Raw genomic sequence first — 21,076 nt, 5'->3', positions numbered from 1 at the left:
TATATATATATATATATATCTTATGGGATATAATGACATGTTTCAATTCAAGTTTGTCATTCAGACACAATTCCAAAGTAGACACTATTTTTTTCGACAAACAAACTTATCTTCACTTGTCAAATTCCTTTTGTTGTTACTAGGGATTGAAACCGGGGCACTTTATCACTGAGCTACATCTGCAGTCCTTTTTATATTTTGAGACAGGGTCTCACTAAATTATTGAGGCTGGCCCCAATCCTTTGACCTCAGCCTCCTGAATAGCTGGGAGCCATTGTACCCAGATCAAATTTTCTATTTTTGATGATTAAATGTGTCACCAGCTGGCTGGGCTGGCAACAAAAAAACCACACAAACACAGAAATACCTTTTTCAGGGGTCAGGGATGGCTTGGAAACCTCAGGTGTCAGCTCCCATGCTGGAAGACAAGGGGAGCAGTGGGGACAAGAGGCAAGAAAGAGAGCATGCCTGAAATCCTCTATTTATTGGGAAAAGCCATTCATAGAATATTCCACCCAAATAAAGCAAGGGATTGGATTTCGAAGGGTGGAGTCTTGCTTGGTGATATCTTGTGGTCAGTAGGTTGATTGACATCTTGGAAAGCCACACCCATCTCAGGTGCTGTGTGGGACCAACAGGCAGAGCAAGAGGAAAGGCACACATGTGTCCCATGTAACACCAGTCCAATCCCCTCATAAGCTCAAATGAGCATAGCTCATACACACAGCCCATGGATGGCTTGTGACATACATAAATGGATCCCAGTTTTTAGTCTCATGAGTTGATTATTCCTTTTCCATCATCCTCCGTTTTTGTGTTGTTTTTTTTTTTTTCCCCCTGATACAGGAAGTTGAACCCAGGGGTGCTACCACCGAGATATATCACCAGCCCTTTTTATTTATTTATTTATTTTTAAAATATTTTTTAGTTGTAGTTGGACACAATACCTTTATATTATTTATTTATTTTTATGTGGTGCTGAGGATCAAACCCAGGGCCTCACACTTGGTAAGTAAGTACTCTGCTGCTGAGCCACAACCCCAGTCCCCCTTTTTATTTTTTATAAAAAAGTTTACATTCTATTGGTCACAAACTTCATCAATTTTTTTTTTTTTAGTCGTAGATAGACACAATATCTTTTTAATTTATGTGTTGCTGAGGATTGAACCCAGTGCATCACACTTGCAAAGCAAGCGCTCTACTACTGAGCTACAACCCCAGCCCAACTTTGTCAATTTTTGATGTAAAATATGTCTCAAGCCAGCATGGTGACACACACTTATACTCCCAGTGACTGTAAGAGGTTGAGGTAGGAGGAGAGCAAGTTTGAGGCCACCCTAAAAAATTGATCGAGACCCTGTCTCAAATAAAATATACTGTTTGTTTGTTTGTTTTGGTACTAGGGATTGAATCTAGGAGACCTTAACCATTGAACCATATTCCTAGCTCTTTTTAGTTTGAAATAGGGTCTAAGTTTCTTAGGATCTTGCTTAGTTGCTATTTGAATTGCTATACTTTGAATTGCTATTCTTCTGCCTTGGCCTCCCCAATTGCTGGGATTATAGTTGTATACCACCATGCTTGGCTGTCAGTACATTTTTTTTTTTTTAATGGACAGGTTATGTAGCTCAGTGGCAAAGTGCTTGTCTTGCATATGTGATACTCTTGGTTTAATCCCCAGTGCAAACAAATAAAACATTTCAGTGGGTTTTTTTTGTTGTTGTTGTTTTGTTGTTGTTTTTGTTTTGTGTGTGGTGCTGGGGAGTGAAGCAAGCACTGTACCACTGAGCTGCACCCCCAACCTTCCTGATATTTTACCTAAAATTTCATTGAATGTTTTTCTGTTTTATTAATTGATATTCTAATTAAATATTTAATAATAATCTATTGCTGGTCACTTTTGCTATTTGGAAATTTCAAGACTAAATTCTTGCCAGAAGTTATTTAAACTCCTTATTTCTTAGTTATTGCTGACTCCCATGCATTTGCCTCCCCACTCAGAATATGAAAATTGTAGGTATCAAAATCTTGGCATATAATTTTTGGACATTATAAGATTCTGATCAAGATTTAATTAACAACAGAAGATTTTGTTGTTTTTATTTATTTATTTAATTTTATGTGGTGCTGAGGATTGAACCCAGGGCCTTAGGTATTGATAGGTGAGTTCTATGACACGGAGCTACAGCACCAATCCCTCTTGTCTATTTTTTTGGCTTCATTTGAGTCTATCCTCAAATATACTTCACTCTTTAAGAATTACAGAATAATTGGGCTCATCAGTAAGGTTTTACCTTAGTGGAACATTTGGAGTTGCAGTAGCTGTTTTCTTCTAATGGTTGATAAATTTTTATTCTGATATTAACAATTTCTCAGGAAATCTAGTTAATATAATGAAATCTTATTCATAGGACAGGACATTATCTATTTTCATATTACATTTAAACCTCACTTTATTTTGGCTTTATTAATTTGGAACTATGTGTTAATATGTGCTGAGAGGATTTGTTCATATTTTAGGAAGAATATTTAAACTATGAGAGTGGCTTCCAGATACCCTTGTATAAGAGTACTTATTTACTTATAAAAAATATGTTGTAGGTTACTATTAAAAGAGATCATACATCATTTATTTCACTGCAAAACTTAAAGTTTAGAAATTTAGAAAGATTGCCACAACTGCTAATTCTGTATTTTTTTTTTTTTAAAGAAAGAGTGGGAGAGAGAGAGAGAGAGAGAGAGAGAGAGAATTTTTTTTTTTTAATATTTATTTTTTAGTTCTCGGCGGACACAACATCTTTGTATGTGGTGCTGAGGATCGAACCCGGGCCGCACGCATGCCAGGCGAGCGCGCTACCGCTTGAGCCACATCCCCAGCCCCTAATTCTGTATTTTTAGCCAGCTATTTTATGACCTGTTTTTTTCTTGAATAAATTCTAGAGACAAGTATATTTTAGGTCATTGACAAAACCTTCTGCACTTGTTTTTGAGGTAGTGATGGAGGAAAGCAAAAAAGCAAGCTTTTAGGAAGATCTTCATTTTGTGGTTAAAAATAATATTTGGGATTTGTTTGAGGTACACATTTTTTCACTTTTATACTCTTCCATAGTTTTAATGAACATACAGTATTTTATTACCTATGATTCAGGAAATAGATCTATCACTGAGTATGCTCATAAAGAAGTGAGTTAAAATATTTATTCATTTGGCTAGGCATGTTGGTGCACAACTATAATCCCAGCTATTTGGGAGGCTGAGGCAGGAGAATTGCAAGTTCAAGACTATCCTGAAAAATTTAGTGAGACTCAAAATTAGAAAAAAAATAGTGGAGGAGGGGAGCTGGGGTATAACTCAGTGGTAGAGTGCTTATCTAGCATGAGTTCAATCCCCAGTCCACAATAAAATAAAATAAAATATTTTAAAATTGTGTATTTGTTGGTCTCACTTCTAAAATCAGTATACAGGTTGTTGTTTACCATTTCTTGTGTTTGAAGCAAGATAGGGTAGCAGTTGCTATTTGGAAATTTCAAGACTAAATTCTCAAAACATCTGTTTGCAGATAACTAGGATTATAGAATATATTTCTAATATCCTTACCTTAATCACCCCACCTCCTGATGCTGGGGTTGAACTCAGAAGCCTCACACTTGCTAAGCATAGTCTACCTTTGAGCTAGATTCCCAGTCCCCTTGGTTTTGTATTTTGATAGCTTTATAGTAGGATGACTACATTACCCAAAGAGAATAGATAGGCCTTAATTTATTTAAGAAGCATTGTTAGGTGTACATGGAATTTTTTGATTGGTCTGAAACAGAAAGTTCCACTTTAGGATATAAATTTAGTTAATTTAAATATCAGATTTTTATTTTTTCCCTTGCAGTACTGGGAATTGAACTCAGGCCTGTGCACAACCAAACAGGTACTCTACTACTTAGCCATATCATCAGCCTTAAATATCAAATCTTAATTTTGAAACATCTTGATTAAGTATTATATTATGACAGTTAAAAATCTAAATATTTTGGGTCATGCAGTCTTAGAGAAAATAAATTCTGACATTGTAGTACAAAAGCAGTCAAAGAATACATAAATAAGAATGACTATGTTTCAGAAAAATCTTTGTTTAGAGAAACAATAGGCTACAATTTGCCAATGAATTTCAGTTTTAAAATATGCTGTGTATGGGAGGTCTCTATTTTCTGCTCAAAATCTGCTAAAAAAATCTTAATTAAAAAAAAATATATCAGTAAAAATAATTTAGGGGGTTGCGGTTGTGGCTCAGTGGTAAAGTATTTGCCTAGCATGCATGAGGCTCTAGGTTTGATCCTCAGCACCACATAAAAAAATAAAAATAAAGATATTGTATTCACCTAAAATTAAAAAATGAATATTTAAAAAAATTTAGAATGAAATAATGATCAAAACCTTCATGAGGAGCCAGGGTTGTAGCTCAGTGGTAGATTTCTTACCTAGCACATGGGGGGAAATGGGTTTGATTCTCAGCACCACATATAAATAAGTAAAATAAAGATCCATTGACAACTAAAAAATATTTTTTAAAACAACCTTCATGATATCTCTTCATTTCACTAAGTGATAAATCCAGTAGATAACTAAATTATAAGTATCATCTGTCATATATGCTCTCAGAGGATCTCATGACAGGTTCCCCCCGCCCCCTTGGTATCAGAGATTGAACTCAGGGGCACTTAACCACTGAGCCACATCCCCACCCCTATTTTGTATTTTATTTAGAGACAGGGTCTCACTGAATTTAGCATTTCACCGTTGTTGAGGCTGGCTTTTAACTCACTGACCCCCTGCCTCAGCCTCCCAAGCCACTAGGAGTACAGGCGTGTGCCACCATATCTGGCCACCATTTGGTTTTATAGGGATCACTTATACAACTTATTTTACTCATTGATTAAAGCAAAAAAAAATTGTGACATGTCATTAATACATTTGATAACATAAATCTAGAACACCTCAGAGAATTGTTGGAGAAATTGTTGATGTAACTGATTTCCTTGGTTAAGTAGAAAATTCCTGAGGAATTTTTGATTGCCTTGCTTTCATCTTCCTATCATTGATATAGTAATTATTTTGTTGGTGTTTGCCTCCTGTAGTATATATTTTCTCCTGTGAATATAACAGAATGTTTGTGTCAGTTAAAATATTTACAATCATTGAGTGTAATATCCATGTACTGCATCTAACAACTTATTTGAAAAATTATTTTAGACAGGTGCTATTGAATTAGCTTGACTGCATTTTCTGGGGTTCAGCTTAACCATAATAAATGTATATCCTTTTAATCTTTTATTGTGAAACAATACAGAAAAGCACATCAGATTCCATGAATTATTATAGTTATTAATTAATTGATTAATGAGTTATTATAAAGAAAACATCAGTGGAACTACCATAACAAGTTAAGAAACAACATGGCCAGCACCCCAGAAGTCTCTCTTCCTTTCTCCAACTATATAACTCCTTCTTTTCCCCCAGGAATAACTATAAATCCTGATTTTTATAGTATCCATTTTCTTACTTTTCTTTATAGTTTTACCACTTATGTGGCAAAACAATATAGTGTAATTTTGTCAGTTGTTGAACTTTACTTTTTTGAAGATTTTTTAAAAAATATTTTTAGTTGTAGAAGGACACATACCTATATTTAATTAATTATTTATTTAAAAAGTTTTTTAGATGTTGATGAACCTTTATTTTATTCATTAATTTATGTATGGTGCTGAGAATCAAACCCAGCTCCTCACACATGCTAGGCAAGTGCTCTAACTCTGAGCTACAACCCCAGCCAGTTTTTAAAATTTATTATATTACAGATAGATTCTTAAGTATATTACTAGTACTTTAATACTGTATTCATTTTAGCCATTAAAAAAATGTTCAAGGTAAGCCTAACAGGTTCTCACTATATTACTTAGGGTCTTGCTAAATTGCTGGGGCTGGCTTTGAGCTTCAGATCCTCTTGTCTCAGCCTCCCTAGTCACTGCATTTATCTTGAACTTCTTCAGTATTTCAGTAAAACAGTTCCACAGATGATCTCATACCTTTTCTTGCCCTTTAGATGAATTTTTCATGCAGGACACTGTTGTAGGTACCTAATTAATAATAACTATGATGAATGGTGAAGGGTATAGCACTTGGCTTTGAAAATAGATTTCTCAATGTCTTTTATATCACCTTGTAAATTGCATAGTGATAGGATTGACTTCGTTAGTTTTATAAATATTCTAATAAAAATGCATGTTAACATATATGTATAGTAGACACATGTGCACATAAATACTTTTGCTTCTGATTGCAATAAACACTTCAGTCATCCAAATAATTGGATTTTATAGCACTAATACTTTCTTTTTCAGGTGAAACTTCCACCAATGATGGAAATCATAACTGCTGAACAACTGATGGAATATTTAGGTTAGTGTTGAAGAGTGGATGATTTTATATGTCTTCCAAAATAAAACTAAGTTTTCAAAGCTGATATGTTACACATTTGCACCTTTACAAAGTGCTATATTATACACTGTTTTAAAATTATACTTTTGAATCTATTAATTAATTTTTTAACTAGTATGTTACTATTCTTAGATGTTATAGGCTTCTAACCAGCATTAAATTCTGCAAGGAGAATAGGTGATATCTAGAAAACAAGATGCATATAAAGTGTAATAAATTGCAGAATGGGAGATGACACAGAAACTCTGACATTGCGTGTAGAAGGTATTAAAAAAATATTGGATAGGCTTGGGTTAAAGATGAAGGAGGTAGACTGGAGATATAGGTCAGTGGTGGAACATTTACCGAGTATATTCAGGGTCCTGAGCTCAATCCCCAGCACCACAAAAAAATAAAAAATAAAGGCAAAGGGGATGCTTTAGGGTAGTGCTACTCAAAGTATGATTCATGATCCTGTGCCAGTTTATGAAGTATTAGTTCAGTCTCGAGTGAGATAGGATCTTAAATCAGGATATAAAACATTTACATTAATAAGTACACTTAATTCATCCAAAATGTTTTTTATAGCAGAATTTTCTTGATGAAGGAATCAATGTATTGAATTGTATTTTTTCACAAGCTTATTTCTAATAAAGTTTGTAAACCAGTTGTATTGAGTTGGACTTGTTTAGAGAGTAGGAAGTTATGCATCATACTGAGGTCTTTTAAAATTTTGGCAAATAATAATCTATATATGTATTTATACTATTGCCAAATAGGAAACCTTAAACCATATTTTTCTAGTTTTTTTTTTTTAGTAATTAAAATTTTATTTTTAAAAATATTGTCAGCTGATAATTTGGCTCCACCATACCAGATAATTAGCTAACTGTTTTTTTTTTTTTTGGTAAGATATAGGCTTAGTAAAATAATTGGGATTGCAGTTTTGGAAGACCTTTTTCTTTATGTAATTCATATCATTTAATCCCTCCTCACTGGCTAGGGACCTCATGGTTATAGATAGAATACCTACTTATCTGCAAATAGACTGGATTTTTTTCCCTTTTATTTTTGTTTTTTATTTGGGGGCATGGTACTGCAAATTGAACCAGGGCACTTGGCCAATGAGCCACATCCCTAGCCATTTTTATTTTTTATTTTGAGACAGGGTCTCACTAAGTTGCTTAGGGTCTTGCTGATTTGCTGAGGCTGGCCTTGAACCTGTAATCTTCGTATATCAACCTTCGGAGTTGTTGGGATTATAGGCATGCATCACAGGACCAGCTAACCTAAGTTATTGATCCTTATACTTAATGATTTCTAAATTATATATCATGGGGAAGACTCAATATGCTTGGTGCTTTGAGGAATATCCAGTGTGACTGCCAAGGAATGTGCAAAGGGAAGCTACTAGGAGATGAGATCGCACATGGAGTCAGATCACATAGGGTCCAGTAGCTGTTATAGAGGCTGACTTGCTGTGAGTGAGTTGGGAAACCATTAGAGGATTTTGAACAGAAGACTGATATGATCTGACTTTGGATTTAATGAAAATTCTCTAGCTCTTATGTTGAAAATAGACCTGGTGTAAGGACAGGAGCAGAGAGACCAATTAGGAAACTTACAACAAATGTGGTAGTAGCTTCAAACAAGGTAGAACTGGAGGTGGTAAGAAGTGGTGAAATTCTGACAGAATTTCCTGATCAGTCAGATGTGGAATGAAAATGGAGTCAAGGGTTACCCTGTGGTTTTTGGCTTGAACAGTGAGAAGGATGGAGTTGTCATCAACTGAAATAGAAAAAAATGGAAGGAGAAAGTTTAGGGAGGAGAAATATCAGGATGCTTATATTTGGTTATAAGATGCTTATTGACATTCAAATTGGAGACATCAGGAAGGCAATTGGATATATAAATCCAGAATTAGAGAAGAATTCTAGACCATTGCTGTATAATATAACTTTTTGTGATGATAGAAATGTTCTGTATATATGCTTTCTAGTTTGTACCCACTAGCCCACACATAGCCCTTGAACTCTTAAAAATGTATTTGATGTGCTGGGCACAGTGGCCCATGCCTATAATCCCAGCAACTCTGGTGGCTAAGGCAGGACAATAACAAGTCTGAGGCAAGCCTTGGCAACTTAGAGTAACTCTGTCTCAAAATACAAAATAAAAAGGTCTTGTGTGCATAGCTTACTATGGTACACTCAGTGGTAGAACACTCTCATATTCAATATTCAGTACCACACACACACACACACACACACACACACACACACACAAATGTAGTTAATGTGACTGAGGAATGGATTTTTGGTTCTTTTTTTTTTTTTTTTGCAGTGCTAGGTATCAAACCCAGGACATTGCTTGTGTCAGGCAGGTACTCTACCACTGAGTTATACCCTTAACCCCTGAATCTTTAATTTTAGGTAATTTAATTTGTATAGAAACATGGTGCTCTTGGCTACTGTATTAGATAGTACAGGTCTAATCTGTAAATTATATATTTTAAGATAAGATATATAAACGGGAGATTGGGTGAGTTCCTAAAGGGAATGAATGTAGATAGAGAAGGGAAAAGATTAGTGGACTGAATCCAGGGCATGCCAGTGATTAGTCAAGAAGGAGAAAAATAGGAAATTGAGATTTCCTAAACTCCAAATGAAAAAGTGTTTCAAGGAAGAGTGAGAGATTAGGTAAATCTCAAATGCTGCTAATAGGTCAAGAGGGATGAATAATGTAAACTGACCACTGGTTTAGCCACAAGGATGTCACTGGTAGCTTTGTTAAGCATATGGAATGAAAACCTTACTGTAGAAAAGTGAAAAATTTAGACCTTCATACATAGACATAGAATATGTAATAATACAGATAGTTTGAAAGGATATAGCAAAATCCCATAAACAGAGTCATATACACAAGTACTGGTAGCATAAAAGAATGAAATTGGTGCAAATAGGGCATTAATATTCAGAATATACCAAGAACTCAAAAAACTTAACACTAAAAAACAAAACAAATAACCCAATCAATAAATGGGCAAAAGAACTAAACAAACACTTCTCAAAAGAAGAAATACAAATGGTCAAAAAGTACATGAAAAAATGTTCAACATCTCTAGTAATTAGGGAAATGCAAATCAAAACTACATTGAAATTTCATCTCACTCCACACTAGAAAAACTAGGGATAGTAGGAACATACCTCAACATTGTAAGAACTCTAAATGTTAATCCCAAGGCCAACATCATTCTAAATGGAGAAAAATTAAAAGCATTCTCTCTAAAAAAACTGAAACAAGACAAGGATGCCCTCTTTCATCACTTTTATTTAACACAGAAACTCTAGCCAGAGCAATTAGGCAAAAGAAATAAATTAAAGGAATACAAATAGGAAAAGAAGAGCTCAAGCTTTCCCTGTTTGCCAAAGACATGATTCTATATTTAGAAGACCCTAAAACCTCAACCAGAAAACTCCTAGAACTCATAAAAGAATTTAGCAAAGTAGCAGGATATAAAATTAACAACCATAAATCAATTGTGTTTCAATACACCAATGATGAATCAGCTGAAAGAGAAATTAGGGAATTTATCCCATTCACAATAGCCTCAAAAATAACAACAATGTGAGACTCAATCTAACAAAAGAGGTGAAAGACCTCTACAATGAAAACTATAGAGCAATAAAGAAATTGAAGAAGACCTTAGAAGATGGAAAAATCTGTGCTTATAGATAGGCAGAATTATTATTGCCAAAATGGCCATACTACCAAAAGTGCTATAAAGATTTAATATGCAATTCCTATTAAAATTTCAATGCCATTCTATATAGAAATAGAAAAGGCAGTCAAGCAATTCATTTGGAAAAATAAGAGAACCAGAACAAAGCAATCCTTAGTGAGAAAAGTGAAGCAAGAGGCATCACAATACCAGACTTTAAATTATACTACAGAGCTATGGTAATAAAAACGGCATGTTATTGGCACCAAAACAGACATGAAGGCCAAAGGTACAGAATAGAAGACACATAAATACAGTTATCTCATATTAGAACAAGGCACCAAAAACATACATTGGAGAAAAGATATCCTCTTCAACAAATGGTGCTGAGAAAACTGGAAATCAATATGTAGCAGAATGAAATTTAACCTCTACTTCTCACCCTGCACAAAACTCAAAAGTGGATCAAAGACCTAGGTATTAGACCAGAGACCCTGCACCTACTGGAAGAAAATGTAGGCCCAACTCTCAATTATGTCGGTTTAGAACTAAGTTTCCTCAACAAGACTCCTAAAGCGCAAGAAGTAAAATCAAGAATCAATAAATGGGATGGAATCAAACTGGAAATCTTGTTCACCACAAAAGAACAATTAAGAACACAAAGCCTACAGAATGGAAGAAAATCATTGCCACCTGCACCCCAGATAGAGTATTAATCTCCAGGATATATAAAGAAATCAAAAAACACAAAAAAATCAAATAACCCAATCAATAAATGGGCAAAGGAACTGAACAGGCACTTCACAGAAGAAGAAATATATGAAAAAAAAACGTTCAACATCTCTAGCAATTAGAGAAATGCGAATTAAAGCTACACTGAGATTCCATTTCACTCCAGAGTGGCATTTATCAAGAAATCAAATAACAATAAATATTGGGAGGATATGGGGGAAACGGTTCACTAATACATTGCTGGTGGGGCTGCAAATTGGTGCAATCACTGCTATAGAAAGCATTATGGAGATTACTCAAAAAAAATGGAACCACCATTTCACCCAGTTATCTCACTCCTCTGTATATACTCAAAGGACTTAAAATCAGCATACTATATTGACACAGCCACATCAATGTTTATGGCAGCACAATTCACAATAGCCAAATTATGGAACCAACCTAGATGCCCTTCAACAGATGAATGGATAAAGAAAATGTACACAATGGTATATTACTTAACCATAAAGAAGAATGAAATTATGGCATTTGCCAGTAAATGAATGGAACTGGAGAATATCATGCTAAGTGAAACAAGCCAATACCCCCAAAATCGAAGGGTGAATGTTCTCTCTGATATGTGGATGCTAACCCACAATAAGGGGAGGGGGCTAGAGAATAGAAGAAGTTCATTGGATTAGACAAAGGGGAATGAAGGGAAGGGAGGGGCCTGGAAATAGGAAAGATATTAGAATGAATTGGCCACAACTTTCCTTTGTTCATATATGAATACACAACTGTGAAACTTCGCATCTTGTACAGCCACAAGAATGGGATCCTAAATCATACTCCATGTATGTATAATATGTCAGAATACACTCTACTGTCATGTATATCTAAACAGAATAAATAAAATTTTAAAAAATTCATTTTACTCCAGTCAGAATGGCAACTATCAAGAATACAAATAATATCAAATGTTGGTGAGGAGGTGGGAGGAAAGGTACACTCCTACATTGTTGGTGGGACTGCAAAGAGTGCAACCACTCTGAAAAGCAGTATGGGCATTACTCAGAAAACTAGAAATGGAGGGCTGGGGATGTAGCTCAGTTGGTGGAATGCTTTCCTCCCATGCACAAGGCCCTGGGTTTAATCCTGAGCACCACAAAAAAAAAAAAAAAAAANAAAAAAAAAAAAAAAAGGAATGGAATCACCACTTGACCGAGTTATCCCACTCCTTGGTTATACCCAAAGGTCTTTTTTTTTTTTTTTTTAATTTTTTATTGTTGGTTGTTCAAAACATTACAAATTTCTTGACATATCATATTCCACACTTTGATTCAAGTGGGTTATGAACTCCCACCTTCACCCCATACACAGATTGCAGAATCACATCAGTTACACATCCATTGATTTACAAATTGCCATACTAGTGTCTGTTGTGCTCCGCTGCCTTTCCCATCCTCCACCCAAAGGTCTTAAAATCAGCATACTGCAGTGATGCAGCCACATAAGTGTTTATGGCAGTACAATTCACAATAGCCAAGCTATGGAACCAATCTAGGTGCCCTTCAACAGATGAATGGATAAAGAAAATGTGATATATATACACCATGGAGTATTATTCAGCCATAAAGAAGAATTAAATTATGACATTTGCCAAGGGAGATTATCTTGCTAAGTGAAATAAGCCAGTCTCAAAAAAAATCAAAGATCAAATGTTTTCTCTCAATGTGGAAGCTAATCCAAAATAAAACAGGGGGAAGGGAGAATTTCGGGACTTGAGTTGTGGCTCAGTGTTAGAGTGCTCGCCTAGCGCATGTGGGGTACTGGGTTCCATCCTCAGCATTACATAAAAATGAAATAAAGATACTGTGTCCACCTACAACTAAAAAATAAATATTTTTTTAAAGGGGGAATTTCATCAAAATAAAGGAAAGATCAGTAGAGTAGATGAAGGAGATTAAGTGGGAGGAAGAAGGGACAGGAAAAGGGAAGAACAGTGGAATGAATTTGATGAACTTCTATACGTACATACATGAATATACCACAGTGGATCCCAACATCAAGCATACCCACAAGGCACTAATTAAAAAAAAAAAAACAACTAAATAAATTGCAGAAAGTTCTATAGAGCAGAAGGAGCAAGGGGAAGGTGGATGAGGGGGAGGAGGGAAGTGCTGGGGAAAACAGTTGTTGGGATAGTGGCATTCTCTGACTTTAAAAAATTTATCTTTTGCTGAGCACTGTGGCACACAGCAGTAATTGCAGGGGCTCAGGAGGCTGAGTCAGGAGGATTGCAGGTTCAAAGCCAGCTTCAGCAACTTATTGAGGCCCTAAGCAACTAAGCAAGACCCTGTCTCAAAATTTAAAAAAAATTTAAAAGGGGTTGGGGATGTGGTTCAGAGGTTAAGTGCCCCTATACTGAATCCCTAGTACCCCCAAATTTATCTTTTTAATTTTATCATTTGAATATAAATATGCTATAAAAGTGGTCAGTGTTAAAGCATTTTAATTTTCCTAGAATTGACGAGATCACTTCTTTTCCAAATGTTCATTTGGGATAAACTAATTGCTGCCAAACTCATTCTCCCATTTTCTTTTTTTTTTTTTTTTTGCCTAATGTAACTGTCACGGTTTTGTTCCTTGGCTTCTGTTTTTCTGGAATATCCCATTAGTAGCAATGACTCCTTTCTTTGAAACTCCCTTTTCTATATATTAATACTTCACCATCTGATTTACTGCAAACTATCATTTTCTGCCCTCAAAGTTAGCCTCCATATCATCATACTCTTCCTAAAGCATCAATTTTATTCTTCACTCTATTTAAAGTCAGAAAGAGCTAGGGATATAACTCAGTGCTAAAGACAAGAACTTGCTAGCATGTGTGAGGCCCTGGCTTTGATCCCCAGCAATGCAAACAAAACAAACCAAAGTAAAAACATAAAGATCCCTATGATTTTTTTTAAAGGAGCCACATTTATCAGCACATTATTTATGATTTCCTATAATCTCATTGATTTATTCATGCAACTGGATTTCCCACTACTTTGCAACATAAATCTTGTGGATTAGTTTTATAAGTTACTCATATGAAATGATCTTTCATTCATTTATTTTTATGTGGTGCTGAGAATCAAACCCAGTGCCTCACACGTGCTAGGTGAGTGCTCTACCGCTGAGCCACAACCCCAGCTCCTCCCAACCCCCTCCCCGAAATGATCTTTCTTATTTGTGCTTTTTTTTTTTTTTTTTTCCCTTATTGCTGGGGATTGAACAAGGGCCTTGCTCAGGCTATTCAAGTACTCTGCCACTGAGCTATATCTCGAGCCCTCTTATTTAGCTTTCTCTATCGTTCCTTTTCCCTCAAAACATGCTTTTTTCTTCTACTGCCTTTCCAAGTTCTCCCCATTTTGCTGAATTCAGTTTAGACTTCTCCCTTCACAGGATTTCTGAAGTTGACAGACTTGATCAATCTCTTTTCAAAATCACTTGGTATTTAAGCATTTATTACATTTTATATTATACTTTGTCATTATCTTATTCTGTATATCTTATAAGGTTTTTGCCTAACAAAATTATTTTTTTTAAACAGCAACATTTACATCCTAACATTTATTCTAACCCCTCACTAAACATAGTAAACTTTCAAGAAATACTTTGTGATCAAAATAGTATTGTTGACCAAATATAGATAACAAAGGTTAGATCAGTTAAAGAAAATAGCACTCTTTTTTTGGGGGGGGGGTACTGGAATTGAACTCAGAGATGCTTAACCACTGAGCCACATCCCCACCCCTTTTTATATTTTATTTAGAGACAGAGTCTTGCTAAGTTGCTTCTGGTCTCACTAAGTTGCTGAGGCTTGCTTTGAACTTGCAGTCCTCCTGCTTCAGCCTCCTGAGCTGCTGGGATTACGGCCGTGCAGGCAAAAAATAGCTCTCTTAAGAGATTTTTTATATATCTACAATTAATACTTTCTGAAGATACTTCTTTAGAAACTCAAACTCAATCTTTTTTTTTTTTTTTAATGGTACTGGGAATTGAACTCAGGGGCACTCAACCACTGAGCCACATCCCCAGCCCAGTTTTGTATTTTATTTAGAGACAGGGTCTCACTGAATTACTTAGTGCCTCAATAAATTGCGGAGGCTGGCTTTGAACTTGTGATCCTCTTGCCTCTGCCTCCCAGCAGCTGGGATTATAGGCATGGGTCACCACGCCCAGCCTCAAACTCAGTCTTTTAAAAATATGATTTTAGGGGCTGGTTATGTAACTCAGTGATAATGTATGTGTAGCATGCACAAGACTCTGTGTTTGATCCCTAGCACATGCATGTGTATATACATCTACATATACACAATTGTCTCTTAAAAATATATCTGGTTCTCTTATTATGTATTAGTTATATAATGCTATATAACATATCACTCCAACATTTTAGTGACTTCAATCAGTAAACATGTATTTATCTCACAAAACCTGTAGATCAGGAATTTGGGTTAGGTTTAGCTAGGTTGCCCTAATTCAGGGTATAGCAGGGAGTTCCAGTCAAGGTGTTGACCAGGGCTGCAGGTTCAAATGAAGGTACAGCTTAGGAGAATCGTCTTCTAATCATTTACACAGTTGTTGACAAGATATAGTTCCCCATGGGTTGTTGGACTGAGGTCCTTAGTTCTTTCCTGGCTATTGACTAAAAATGTCCCCAGGTCCTTGCCATAGGAGCAGCTCATGGCAGCTGTTCCTTCTCAGGTGAAAGAACAGAACTACAAAAGCTACAATATTTTATATTCTAATTTTTAATGAGACAACTCATTTCTTCTGCCATTTTTTAAAAATATATTTTTTAATTGTAGATGGACACAATACCTTCATTTTATTTTTTATGTGGTGCTGAGGATCAAATCCAGTGCCCCACACATGCTAGGCAAGCACTCTACCATTGAGCTACAGCCCCAGCCCTCTTCTGTCATTTTATTTATTAGAATTGAGTTAGTAAATTCATTCTATGCTCAGGGAAAGAGGATTATACAAAGAAGCTGGAAAATATAACTCATCAGTAGAGTACTTGTATTGCATGTACAAGGCCTTGGGTTCTATGATCCCCAGCCTAGTGGGAGGAAAAAATAGTGGTAGAATATCAGGAGGTTGGAGATCATTGAGGCCCATCTTAGAGGTTGTTTTCCTTAACTAGGCTCTTCTTTTATCCACTAGAAACTTTGGCCTCTGGAAAAAAAGAGTTACTTATCTGAGTCTTTCCCAGTAATCATTCTCTTTGCACCTAAACTTTAGTCTATGGTAACATGTCCAGGATTATTTCATGCTATTTTATATAATGCTCTGAATCCTGGCCCTACTATGGTGATATTCAGGAGAACATGCAGTCTCTTATCAAAATAAACATTGAATCCAAATGAAATATAGGATTCAAATATAACATTTTTGTTCCAGTTATTTGAATAAATAAGATATAGCATATGCTCAAAATAAAGCATATTTTCAATTAAATCTTTTTCTTTTAAAGTTTTTTTAACCTTTATTTTATTTATGTGGTGCTGAGGATCAAACCCAATGCCTTACACATGCTAGACAAGAGCTCTACCACTGTGTTACAACCACAGCCCCTTCAATTAAATCTGTCAAAACCTCAACATGGGGTGGTTGTGGTTCAGTGGTAGAGTGCATGCCTGGCACGTGTGAAGCACTAGGTTTGATCCTCAGCACCTTATAAAAATAAGTAAATAAAGTAAAAGTATTATTCATCTACAACTACAAAAAAAAATTTTAAATAAAAAAATAAATTAAAAAAACAAAACAAAACTCAACATGAAGTTGGGGATGTAGCTCAGTGGTAGAATATTTGCCTGACATTCGTGAAAGCCCTGCATGGGGCTTTATTTCCAGCATTGCCAAAAAGCAATACACATAATGTGCTGTGTAAAGACTCAAAAACATTTTTTGTAAATTGACTTACTTATACATGTCCATCAACCAATTAATTTAATGCTTTTGGAGTCCTTCTACATATGCAGAATGAAATCATTGTTGGTTAGACTTTACTATCTTAAAGTTCTAATTGAAAACACACAAATAATATATTAATGTTCATAGGAATTCTTTTGTGATCAGAGTTGGAAAGTTTAACACAATACTTGATGAAGTCTTTAAAAGTTTATTTTGAATTAGAAAAATAAAGGTTATATTAAAGCAATTTTATTAGCTTGTTAGCAGTTTGGGAGGTTGGGTTAGAACTAGTTCAATATCTCAATGTTTCTTTCAAAACAAATAAGGTAAATGAAAAATTTAAACATTAAAAAGAGACAAGTGCTGGGCAAGTGCTCATGCCTATAATACCAGCAACTCAGGAAGCTGAAGCAGGAGGATCAAGTTCAAGGCCCAGCCTCATCAACTTAGTGAGACCATACCTCAAATTTTTAAAAAGGGCTGGAGATATGACTTAGTAGTAAGTAGGGCACTCCTGAGTTCAATTCCCCAGACAATCAAAAAATTTAAAAATAATATTTTTTGTTGTGCACCTGTAATCTCAGCAACCTGGGAGGCTGAAGCAGGAGGATCACAAATATAAGGCCTCAGCAGTTTAATGAGGCTATAAGCAATTTAGTGAGAGCCTTTCAAAATAAACAATAAAACTGGTTGGAGATAATGCTCTGTGATAAATTTCCCCTGGGGTCAGTCTCCAGTTCATGAGGATGTGTAGTGGGGTAAGGAGTGAGACCAAATTAAAATACATATTTTTAAATATCCATTTTTTAATGCAAAAAAATTTTGGTTTTTCTGAGTTTTGGATATTTAACGTACTTATAACACCCACTGTTAATGAAATAATTAGAGGAATATTTGATTGATAGCAATAGAAGTTGTTACAATGTTTGGGAGTAGTAATATATAAAGAAACTCAAATGTATTATAAAATGGGAGATAAGAAAAATTTAATGGTGTTTTTAAGTACATTGAAAAAAAAATCTGAGGATAGCAAACAGTTATTGCTTTTCTCTGGATAGAATTGAGGGGTCAACATTTATATCCTCTATTGATCCAGTGTTTAAAAATTTATAATTGAAAGCTTAATTTTATAAACAAAAAAATTAACATTTAAAAAGGCAATTTCACAATTTTGTTTTTACAGGAGATTACATGCTTGATTCGAAGCCAAAAGAAATTTCAGAAATTCAACGTTTAAATTATGAACAGGTAATAAATGTAACTTTTATTATATTAAGATATTTAATTTTTATGTTATGAATATATTCATTGTTTTCTCTAGCAGTGACTTGCAGTCTTTTCTATAAAAGACTAAATAGTAAAAATTTTAGGTTTTTATAGTAAATATTTAATAGTAAAATTTTGCAGGCCAAATATGGTCAGTGTCTGTCGCATATTCTTTGTTTTCTTTTTTCCTTACCCTTTAAATATGTAAGAACCCTTAGTGCACAGTCAGATTTGGCTCATAGGCCATACTTAAGATTCCTGGTTTCTGTGAATACATATGCTATAGAGGATGACATGTCAATACTAGATGAGTGGGGAATAATAACCTGGTAATTTTTTGAAAAACTGACTTTCACATATATGTGTCATTTCCTTTGCTTATATTTATTTTTCAATTATGTTTTTCTTTTTCTGTTCTTTCTTTTTTTCTTTTCTTTTTTCAGTGCTGAGAATCAAACCCAGGGCCTCCCAAGTATTCTAGGCAGGCACTGTACCACTTAACTATACCCAAGTTTTGTTTAGGAGAAAATTGAGCAAGTAATGTTTCTGGTATGTCATTAGGACACATTTTGCTGCTTTGTAGTTTCAATATGTCCACATTTCTTGTTATGTTCTTTAGAGATCCTGTTCTTTACTAGGTTCAAAATCATTAGAGCTGGAAGAAAGCAAGCAGACTTTGTTTTCTTCAGTATTCCTCTTTACTTGGAAAGAGAATGAGGAAAAAATTGCTTCATTTAGTGGGAGGAAGTCTCAACCAGGGAAGAAATAAACATTACTAGAACCTTCTTAATCACTTTTTAAAAAATATTTTTTGTTTTAGTTGTAGATGGACAAAATACCTTTATTTTATTTGTTTATTTTTATGTGGGGCTGAGGATCAAACCCAGGGCCTCACATGTGCAGGGCAAGTGCCCCACCACTGAGCTACAACCCCAACCCTGCTTACTCACTTTTTTTTTGTTTGTTTGTTTATAGACCTTTACTTTATTTATTTATATGCGCTGCTGAGAATTGAACCCAGTGCCTCACACATGCCAGGGAAGTGTGCTACCACTGAGCCACCCCTCCCGCCCCCCTGTTTACTCACTTTAAAAGTATATTTTTAAATATACTTTCATTAGTTAAAAAGAAAGCAAAATCTATTTCAGTATTGCAAAATTTTTTGGATTTTAATGTTCAGATAATTTTGTCCTAATAGAATTGAAAAGTCAACATCTTGAATTTCATTGTTATCCAAGATAGGAAATCTATATCTAAAGCCAAATAAATTTGTATGCCAAGTAATTTGAATTTTGTTAGGAGAGAGCTGTGGAATTAGCTCATTGAAGCCCTAAGTTCAGTCCTCAGCACTGACCCCACCAAAAAACTTTTTGGAATAATTTGTAGTTTAAAGCAATGATTTCCAAACATTTTTAGGAATAGAAACCATTTGTCAAGTGAAATCTTTTTTTTTTTTTTTTTTTAATACAGGGGTTGATCCCAGGGGTGCTTTACCACTGAACTATATCCCCAGCCCTTTTTATGTTTTTTAAATTTTTTTAAGCTTTCTTTCTTTCTTTCTTTTATTAAATATTTATTTTTTAGGTGTAGTTGGACACAATGCCTTTATTTTATTTACTTATTTTTATGTGGTGCTGAGGATCAAACCCAGGGCCTCTCACATGATAGGCAAGCGCTCTACCACTCAGCCACAGCTCCAGCCCCAAAAGCTTTCTTTTTTTAAAGAAATAACTTTATTTCATTTATTTATCTTTTCATGTGGTGCTAAGGAATTGAACCCAGTGCCTCCCATGTCATAGGCAAGCGCTCTACCACTGAGCTACCACCCCATCCCCTTTTTATTTATTAATTTTCAGACAGGATCTTGCTAAGTTGCTTAGGGCCTAAGTTTCTGAAGCTGGCCTTGAACTTGTGATCCTCCTACCTCAATCTCCCAAGTTGCTGTGATTATAGGTGTGTGCAGTCCACCCAGCTCAAATGAAATATTATTTATATAAGCCCCTAATATATAAAACCAGTAAATGATACTTTATAAGTATAAGATTATAAGGTTTAATTTATATAATTGATTTATCAAATTTATATAATTTCTTATTGAAATCAGGCTTTTCAATTAATGACAGATTTAAAATTAGAAATTATGAATGATGATTGCAGTTTTCTGTCAACCTTTGAATTCATTTTACTTCTGTTTCACATTCTTGAGAAATGATTAACAGATGTTTTCGAATGATATTAGCATTTTGTTTAAGTTCATCTTGCAGTCAGTCTCAGGATACACTTTCATTACAATGATTTAGACTCTTAAAGAGTGGTTGGAAGTTTTGTCTCGTAGTTGAGAGAAACAATATTTAACAATTGCTTGCATTTCCTAAAACTATCAGGCCAAAAGTACTCTTCACTTAAAATAAGCACTAAAAGTATTTATGAGGTTATTATTACACTACTATTAGTTTTGAGAATAGTATGAACCAAGCTGATATGCTGAATCTAAACTAGTGTTTAATGTTCTACAGGCATGAGGTAATAGTGTTCTTTTTTTGTAATTTTATATGAGCAGATATGGTCAAACCTTAATTTTAGAAAAGCCAATGCAGAGCTGCCATCTTCCCAAGTTTTAACTTTTTACTAGAAGATGTAAATAAACAACATGTTTTTTCAGTTTAATTTAATGTTAAACACCATCATAGTACAAGAAAACATGATATGCATGTCAACAAATTTTTAAATAACTGCAAAGACTTTTTTTAAATTTTTATTTTTTATTAGTTGCTCAAGACAATACAATGATCTTGACATATCATACATTTGATTCAAATGGGGTGTGAATTCTCATTTTTCCACGTGTACAAATTGCAGGATCACGTTGGTTATACAGCCACATATATACATACAGCAATACTAGTGTCTGTTGTATTCTGCTGCCCTCCCTATCCCCCCCTCCCCTCCCCT

At 34.8% G+C, this 21,076-nt stretch overlaps 1 protein-coding gene across 2 annotated transcripts in view; it reads left to right on the top strand.

The window, feature by feature from the left end:
* Mindy2 (MINDY lysine 48 deubiquitinase 2) overlaps positions 1-21,076 on the top strand; it is an 80,876-nt gene that overhangs the window by 11,198 nt on the left and 48,602 nt on the right. For both annotated transcript variants that reach the window (XM_048792962.1, XM_015480606.2), the window contains exons 2-3: positions 6,390-6,447; positions 18,042-18,106. In XM_048792962.1, the coding sequence (XP_048648919.1) occupies positions 6,390-6,447; positions 18,042-18,106 (123 nt within the window). The remainder of the gene's footprint in view (positions 1-6,389; positions 6,448-18,041; positions 18,107-21,076) is intronic.

This window comes from Marmota marmota, unplaced genomic scaffold (genome assembly GCF_001458135.2).
Source record: "Marmota marmota marmota unplaced genomic scaffold, marMar, whole genome shotgun sequence".
Lineage (NCBI taxonomy): Eukaryota > Metazoa > Chordata > Mammalia > Rodentia > Sciuridae > Marmota > Marmota marmota.
This window is presented reverse-complemented; position numbering and strand designations above follow the sequence as displayed.